We start from the raw sequence: 9329 nt of genomic DNA on the forward strand, positions 1-9329 counted from the left end.
ATTATGTGGAAAGTGCCAGGTGTCCAAGGATTTTAAATGTGTGCCATCACTCAGAGGAGAAAAAAAACAGACCAGGAAGAAACAAGTGATACTTTGTGTTTTTCTGCAGAGCATGTACGATTGAGAATAGTCAGTGCAGCAGGAAAGCTAGATAGGATAAAGACAGGCAGTGAAGGCTACTAAAAAAGACCAGAGTGACCAAGAAAACGATATAGCTATATAAAAATTCCTTTTACCTTTGTTATTCACATAAAAGCACTAGAAGAGAGAAAGAAAAAGATTCCTGCCGTATATATTCTTTTAAATACAGACTTTTATTTTTCTAACCCCTCCCAATTTTTGGAGACATCAGGTGTAATATCAGATTTATCTTTATATGACTAGATTTGTGACCCATATTTTCTGCTCACTTTGCCTCTCCCCTGCTTTTGTTTGTTTTGTGTTCATGGAGCAGTTTGTTGACAGGTCAGCGTGTGTGGCATAGCTCACCGAACGCTTGCGTTTTAGCATGAGGGAAACCGTTGTGGAAAAGAGGAGACTGCGAAAGGGAGGGTTCTGTGCCAGAAACCTGTGAACAGATTTCCTTTTAGAAAACAAGTCAGATGTTGTATAATATTGTAAAGGTGTTATTTTTTTTCTTTGTGTGTGTGTCCATACACATATTTACCTGGTGCTGGCTATGTTTGAGCCCACACTCTAAGGTATTATGTATTCTTGTATTGTAATATAAATAATTAAAATGTTTTATACATACTGGCTCTCCAGAGTCATTATTTGTAACTATCTTTGTAAAAGAAAGAAAAAAAAGAAGAAATATATGTTTGTAGTGTAGATCGTTGTTTTTCTAGCCCAGTACCAATCTCCATAATGTGGAAAAAATATTTTGTAACACTGTAAATAAAACTAAGGTAATTTTACAAGAAAATACTATTTAAAATCTACTTCGAAATTTCACATTAAATTAAATGTGCTACTTGCTGCTTCTTTGTAAGTATTTGTGAAATTTACTAGCAATTTCTGAGTAAATCCTACACCAACTTATTTTTTCAGTGTGATTGGGTCTTCATTTTTATGAACTAAACTTAGTTTGAAAAAAAAATGGCACAAGGGAGTGGAATAAGCTCACATTAAAATCCACAAACATATGTATTTATTCAGACTGTAAACTTTGCTTGATCTGTGCATATTGCTCTCCAGATTCAGATGACTTTTTCACTGGAGGAAGGAACATTTGAAGTTAATGAATTTGTTTATCCAAACATGCTTGATTGTATAGATTACTAGATTTGTGTATTATTATGATGTTTTTATCAGCTGTTTGGACTCTCATTCTGACGGCACCAGTACATACTTTGTGACGGCAAAGTAAAAGTAAAAGTACCATTACCTTCCAAAAAATGTAGTGTGCGTAGAGTAAAAGTACTTGTCCAAAAAACTACTTGAGTAAGAGTAAAAGAGTAGCCTATTTAAAAATACTCATGAGTTTTGAGTAGTGAGTACTGAGCTGTGGATTCTACCCCCTCATAATAAACGCTGTACACCGCAATTGATACATTTTAAAAACGTTGTACATTCTGTAATTCACATTACCTTGTTTGTCATAAAGAATGAAGAATATCTATCATCCAGCAGTTTTAATTTTGACTGCCAACTCTTTAAAATACATCAAACAGCACGGAAACTGTATTCAGTTGAAGAAAAGATGAAAGTTATTCTCAGTACAATCATCCCACTGAGACAGCATGCTGTTGTTGCACATCAAATATTAATGTTTAGAACAGTGCAAATACAAACTTTTTCAAAGGAAAACACACACACACACACACACACGCATGTCTCTTTGCTGAGCCACGGCGGTCTCGGTGAATCAGCAGCATCCACAACTGAATGGAACAAAAAGTGTTGAACTTTTTCAACACTTTGAAAAACTCCTCACAATTGTTTATGCGCGAGTGCACTTGCTAAATGAAGGTGGATTGTATAAAATGGATATTTTATCCACACTTATCCAAGTGACTGCTGCAGAACGAGAGAGAGAGAAGGCAGCACAGATCGCGGGTCTTATAAAGGCGGGCATACACTGTGCGATTTTTGCTGTCAGGCGATTTTTTTTCTCTCTGGAGAAAATCGCAGATGCTCGCATGGTCGCGGCTCGTACCGTGTGAGAAGAATTATGGGCCGATCCGAGACGTTACGAGCACCTCCCGTCCTCCCGATAATTTTCAAACATGTAAAAAAAAATCGGATGCTGTCGGTTTAAATTCGTGGCGTAGGCCTATGTGCAGTTGGCGATCCATCTGAAGTTGACCAATCAGAAGATGACAAAAACCATATAGTCTATAATAATTGTAGTTTAATTATACAGTTCTATTTTTTATTTGTCCCGAATGTGCCAAATTTGCCGTCCAGCTTTATGAATGAATATGCATGTCCGGCAAAACAAGCAGAAATGGCCTACTCCCTCGAGTTCTTTATGAAGAACAGAAAGTTCATGCTTTTCAGCCATTCTCTTTGCCATATCCTTTTTTTTTTGGACGTCACAAGCCGCCTGCCACAAAGAAAACTATTTCGTCCTCAGAATATTTTTATGAATGGCGCGAAACGTAATGCTTACCTCAGAGTTTGTAAAATCGTAGTAAACGTGTCGTGTGTGACTGCCTCCGTACGATTTTCGGATAAACTCAATCGTGACATGTGCCAGAGCTCACGACGTTCCGACCTTCAGAATCGCACCGTGTAACGTTACGCCTGGCTTAAGTGAGTGGGGAATTTACCGAACGTGGCACTTGCGGGAGTTAACACTGTATGCAATACCCGCAACCTCACACCAAATCTCAGGCCATGTAGATAGGCAAGCATATATACAAATCATTTAGTAAGCAGAAATCCTAAATTTACCTTAACATATTAAGTTAGAGGAAGATGCGACTGAATTGATGCTTGAAGAATGCACTTGAAAGTCAGGAGACCTATTACTCTCTATCCAATTAAAATAAGCATGTAACGACCACAAACGGAGGAAGATAGCGGAGTAAAAGTACCGATACATCACTTAAAATGTACTCAACCCAGCAAGCAATAGCCGTCATTTCAATGTCTCGGTTAAGTATAGACCGATATAGTCCGGCTATGTGTAACCCACTTCTAGCCCAAATAACCTTGAATTTGGTTTCATGTCATTTTTTGGCAAAATAACTTGTGAGATGTATGACATTCCATCACATAAGCAAAGTAACAGCGTTTACAAGGTGTTTGGTTTCATTTCTTTGACATGTTCAATACGACGTAGCCTGTGTGTAGCCACGATTTAGCTCTGTAGTCAGAGCGGCTATCTGTAGCCCACTTATAGTCAAACCTGATTCACTGTAGTTTTTGGCCAGTCAGCGCATGAGGTGGTTGATGTCCCATCATGTTCGCGGTGTCAATAATATCTACAAAGATGTAAGTGTCATTTTATGACATGGTCTATATGTAGCCACGATCTCGCTCTAAATAAATAAATCATAATATTTATATTTAAGTGTATTTTATTTATAACATTTTATTTTGTCATTAATACTTTTGTATTTTTATAATTTTGTATTGTCTTAAGTTGTCAAAAATTTTAGTTTTCTTAATAAAAGCTGTATGTATGGATTGCCATTTTGTTGTCTATTAGACGTATATATGTAGTAGTTTAATAGCCGTCTAATTGATGACTAGTCTATTCTTGGGCTATGATTAGACGTCTATTAGATTTTCACTGACAGCCCAAATTTAGCCTCGTTTTAGCCTAGAAGTCTAGGCTATATTTAGACGTCTAATAGATGTCTTTTAAACGCAAAGTTGCTTGCTGGGAAGTAAAAGTACGCAATTTTTAAACTACTCAAAAAAAGTACAATTACTGATAAAAACTACTTAATTACTGTAACGTGAGTATTTGTAATTCGTTACTTCACACCCCTGGACGGCACACATTCACTGCAGTGGATCCATTGGTGAGGAAGTGATGGAATGCTAAAATGATCCAAATCTATTCTGATAATGAAATAAACTAAAATCTATATCTTGGATGGCCCGAGGTCGAGAACATTTGCAAAAAAAAAAGTAAACTATTCCTTTGTTTATATATATATATAATTAGTGAGTGAGAGAGAGTGTCTGCTATCAATTAAAATTAGACGAAAGTGCCTATACCAAGTTTATAAATGATTAATTAATAAAAAAAAAAAACGTGTGGGCAGTGCTCCCATTGCACAGCTGCATCTTGTGAACTGCCGTGAGACTGGGTTGTCCTTTACTGATCCTGTTCCCCTTTCTTCTTTCCTGTTGTTTCCTCTCTTTCTATTGTTCTATCAAAGTAAAGGCAAAAAAGCCCATAAATAGAAACAACGAAGTGATACAGCATGCCCATATTAGCGTTAATTTGCATTTTAAATAGGAATATTAACGAGCTGTTTCATAGGCCTTTAGAGAATGTCAAGCTATGTCACGCCGCGTTGCATGCTGAGGCCCCATAAATAGAAACAACGAAGTGATACAGCATGCCCATATTAGCGTTAATTTGCATTTTAAATAGGAATATTAACGAGCTGTTTCATAGGCCTATAGAGAATGTCAAGCTATGTCATGCCGCGTTGCATGCTGAGGCGCTGCCATTCTGGGAGGATCACCCTCTGCTACAAATGCTGAAATTAATACGGATACCTGCTTATCTTTTGTTTTGTTTTTGCCTTAAGTTAAATATTCACATTCTTCATTGGATCGTTTGTAGGGAAGATAAGCTATTTTATTGCTTCGCATGATAATTAGATTTTTTTTTACCTCTCAAGATTTGTAGAATTTCGGTTGTAGAATTTTCGTTTACTTTGATGTGATTAGCGTGAAAACAGTGCAGTGAAAACAGCTGTACACTCGCTGCTGCTTCAGCCATCAGGGCCGTCCTTAGGGGGGTGCAACTGGTGCGGTCGCACCGGGCCCCGACTTGAGGGGGCCCCTGCGGTGAACCTAAAATTAAATCCCTGTAAGCTTGTGAACAGTTTTGTAGCATTTTAAAATGCTGGTTTAATATGGTAAGACAGTGATGCTAAAAGACATGCAGATGAGGCCAGAATATTAACACAACTTTTTTAATTACACATTAAGCATTTTCGTCCCTTTAGAAAATCGTAATGAAGAAAACACTTATGCATTAAGACAGTATTTAAAGTTCATATTTTGGGTTCATCCATTTTTCTGCAGATATTATGCTTTATTAGTAAGATGTGTACAGAATGTGGTCTTTTAATATCACTGTCTCAGTGCATTAAGCATTCTTTATAGGAAAACGCTTAACGTGTAAATAAACGCCTTGCGTTCACATTTTGGGCTTATGTGCGTATCTGCACTTAGTATATGCTTTACAATTTTGTTTTTATCACTGTCTTGGTACATTAAGCCACATGAAGCGTTAAGGGTTTTAATGTCCCTGTTCAAGTTCTTCTAATTCACCCCAAGTAGAATTCACAAGCCGTGACGTCAGCTTCACATTCTCTAATGTCATTCCAGAGACTTTTTGTACTACACATTATTCACAGTTTCTTAAAGACACCCATAAACCAGCCATAAAGATGTTTGATATTCAGAATATTATAGAGCGGTAGCCTACATTAATTTATGTTTTCTTCATAGAAAATGTTCCAGCATTCTAACTTACTGAGGTGTGACCTGAAAGGCCGCATACAGTGAAAAATATAGACAAATTGGGCACTAGTGAAATATGTTTTATAATGAAATATTTGCAATGTATATGTCAGCAAACAATTACTACTTTTGAATCATAAATGAAGAAAGAAACATTTTGCACCCCGATGATCTACCAGTAGGGCCTAGCATGGCTATGCTAAGTGCTAAACAACAAAACCTTGAGCTCTTCTGACGAAGAAAGTGCACAGGCAGGCAGTTAATAACGCACGACCTCGTGTGGTAGTGGTGCGAATCATCACAATAGTGATTTGACTCCAGATCAGCAGGTGTCGCTGTGTAAAACTCCGAAATTTATGTTGACGTCCCTGAGTTCGCGTTGCACTCTGGGAGGTTTGTCCTCTTTAGATGTCATTGTAAAATCGGCTTTATTTGAGAAATAAGAGAAAATCAGTATGACTGGATACTCAGCGGATGAAAAACTCCGCTTTGAGCAGTTAACAAAGCTTCGGCGGCAGTGGCTCAAAGATCAGGAGCTTAGTCCTCGAGAACCCACCGTTGCACCCAAAGCACCCGGCCGCATCGAGCGATTCTGGGCTGGATTTCTGCAGCCCAAGACACTCTGGAGACTATACGTGAGTTTATGCCATATATTATCTATATCTATATGTGTGTGTGTGTGTGTGTGTGTGTGTGTGTGTGTGTGTGTGTGTGTGTGTGTGTGTGTGTGTGTGTGTGTGTGTGTGTGTGTGTGTGTGTGTGTGTGTGTGTGTGTGTGAGTGAGTGAGTGAGTGAGTGAGTGTGTGAGAGAGAGAGAGAGAGAGAGATTAGACGCATCTAAAGTAAAAATGTATGCTGTGTTTAGGTATAGAGATTTTTAACAGCACAATACTAATATAACATGCAATTGTGTCTTCTCTTCTTTTTATGCGGATGAACCAGACATTTAAAGCCTATAATGCCAGTGTTTTTGCTGTCACGCGGATTCTGATCCCAGCCTGGATTGTGCATTACTACGTGAAGTACCACGTCAGTGTAAGTTCATGGTGCTGTTATACTGTTTCATCTACAGTTACACTGCTTTCATTTAACAGAACTGTAATTTCTGCATTGTACTAAAATGACACGGAAGTCCGAGCCGAGAGGTTAAAATTATGAGGCTAACTCTTAAGGCTTGTATAAGTTTTCATTATTTTCTGAATACCCGCTACATTAGATACATATCAAAACTGACAGAATGCTTGGTTCCAGTTGAGCATGCACATTGTTTTGTGATAAAAAGTAATGTAATTATGTAATATTAATATTATAATAATGTAGTTTATAATGTAGTTTTTTTCAGTGTAGTGTAATGTTGATAACAAATGCATTATTATTATTATTATTACGTTAACCCTAAACTATAAAAAATATTGAATCATAGCCTTTATGACGGGGGAAGTCGTGGCCTAATGTTAGAGAGTCAGACTCATAACCCAAAGGTTGCGGGTTCGAGTCTTGTAGGGCAGGGATTGTAGGTGGGGGGAGTGAATGTACAGCGCTCTCTTCCACCTTCAATACCACGACTGAGGTGCCCTTGAGCAAGGCACCGAACCCCCAACTGCTCCCCAGACGCCGCAGCATAAATGGCTGCCCACTGCTCCGTGTGTGTTCACAGTGTGTGTGTGTGTGTGTGTGTGTTCACTGCTGTGTGTGTGCACTTTGGATGGGTTAAAATGCAGAGCACTAATTCCAAGTATGGGTCACCATACTTGGCCACATGTCACGTCACCTTTGATATCTTATTTCAAAGAATGTCAGATTTATTCATCTTTTTGTTACATTTAATAAATGAAATCTAAATATTTTCATAAAGGCTTGTATTATGTGTGCAAAGGGTGAAGATAAAATGTAACACCAAATATATTTGGCTGATCATTGTCATGCCTAGATATAAAGTTCAAATAGATATGTCTTGTTTCCACAGAAAATGCCATATGGAATTGTTGCTCTTAAACCCAGACTGTTTCCTGTAAGTATATTTAGACCAGACAGTATTATTGCACTAATAATCAAAAGGAGTTTCGTAAATTACCTTCAAATAATCATTAATTTTGATGTTTATGTATGTTCTCATGCACACCTTCTTTGCATGTGTTTGTTTTTCAGGGAGACACCATTTTGGAAACAGGAGAAGTTGTCCCAGATCTTCCTGAAGCAGACAGTCATGGTCATCATTAAAGATGCCAGTGTATATTCACTATAGACATACCTGTTAGCACTGGTTGAAAAAAACATGCTTGTGTGTATACTATGTCAATAAAATTCATTATACAGATTCTGTATGCCTGTTCTGTGCCTTTGAATGACAGTATCACACTCTTGTGGGTACATTCTGAGATCCATAAAATTTAGCTAATTAAATTTTTTACGCCACACATCTCGCATGAAAGAAGAGTCTTGAATTATTTTAATAAAAAGCACATTGAAGAGCAAATAGTGACATTCTTGACAACACAGACTCTTTGACATTTGTTATTGCATGATTTTGAAAAACTTATCACAATTCAATGCTTTAAATGTCAAATCAGACAAAAACAATAATAAGTGGGGGCTTTGGAATCCAAAAAGCAGTAAACTATTGAAGTCTTTGTTTGAATATTAGAATACTAAATTAAAATATTTTCTTAAATGCTCCTCACAAGCTTTGTCATTGCTGTTTAGTCAGTTCTCAGAATTGTCTGTGAGTGTTTTAGTATTTTCGAAATAATGAAATGAAAAGCATAAACCACAACTAGAAGGAGCTTCATCTCTGATACATCATTAACGCTTCAAAATGTGAAAACTCATTTTTTTTGACGTTTGTCTCGCATATGGTTGATGGACTTTTATTTTGAAGTGAAAAACAGGAAGTTCTGAAAGTTTGACAGGATTTCACTTCCGCAATTTTCATGTTTTGTTACGTCATGATGAGCAACATTGCTTATGTAGACGGACTGAGAGTTATTGTATCTTTTTTTGGGTCATTATTAAGTGCTTTTTTATATATATTTGCAGCTGTAAACTTGTAACAATAATCCGTAAGATATAATGCATTACAGGCTTCTTGTATACCGTGTATTGATCTTTAAAACGGCGCAGGTTTGTTAGGCAGTAAGTTACATTATCTTCAGGTCAACATGTTTTTGTGGATTCTGTAAAACAGTAACGTTACTACAATTATTAAACTCTGCAAGTCATGATGTTCTTTAGTTTGTTTCGGATATTTAAGCGAGATGCTTCCAGCGGAATTCAGAGAATCTAAGTACTTCGAAAGTTTCGACAAATACATAAAAGAGTAAGTTTAAAACATAATTTGGAAAGTTTTTCATATTTTTCTTAATTTCTATTTTCTATCTACTTTTTATAGAAATGTTTTTATAGCGCTTAAATAAACACAAAAGCTAATGAGACACCGTATAGGTTTGTTTATATTTTGTAAACATGGTAAAATGCCAATATTATGTTATTTCTATCAGACATTAGTTTATTACTAATGAGAAAAACTAATAATACGGGTAAATACGATCACATAAATACTATTTATGTGATCGTATTTATTTACTCCTATCGTAATTATTTGGCGGACAAAAGGTTTTCAAATATTAATAAACAGTGAAGCTGTTTTGTTACAATAATACTCCCCCCCC

General features: G+C 36.8%; 2 protein-coding genes across 4 annotated transcripts in view; both read left to right on the forward strand.

The window, feature by feature from the left end:
* Nucleotides 1–6000: 6000 nt before the first annotated feature.
* On the forward strand, nt 6001–7979 carry ndufb6 (NADH:ubiquinone oxidoreductase subunit B). Its single transcript, XM_016285328.1, has 4 exons — nt 6001–6296; nt 6604–6696; nt 7628–7672; nt 7810–7979. The coding sequence occupies exons 1-4, from the start codon at nt 6117–6119 to the stop codon at nt 7879–7881; spliced, it is 390 nt and encodes a 129-aa protein (XP_016140814.1). The 5' UTR covers nt 6001–6116; the 3' UTR covers nt 7882–7979.
* A 610-nt stretch (nt 7980–8589) lies between these two features.
* Nucleotides 8590–9329, forward strand: part of toporsa (topoisomerase I binding, arginine/serine-rich a) — a 3607-nt gene continuing 2867 nt past the window's right edge. Inside the window, exons 1-2 of one of the 3 annotated variants that reach the window (XM_016285325.1) lie at nt 8590–8793; nt 8893–8977. The gene's annotated coding sequence lies outside the window, so the exon portion shown is untranslated. Of the gene's footprint in view, nt 8978–9329 lie in introns of all 3 variants that reach the window. The other 2 variants (XM_016285324.1, XM_016285323.1) reach the window with 2 other exon arrangements.

Source organism: Sinocyclocheilus grahami, unplaced genomic scaffold (assembly GCF_001515645.1).
Source record: "Sinocyclocheilus grahami isolate Dianchi unplaced genomic scaffold, SAMN03320097.WGS_v1.1 scaffold196.1, whole genome shotgun sequence".
Taxonomy (NCBI): domain Eukaryota; kingdom Metazoa; phylum Chordata; class Actinopteri; order Cypriniformes; family Cyprinidae; genus Sinocyclocheilus; species Sinocyclocheilus grahami.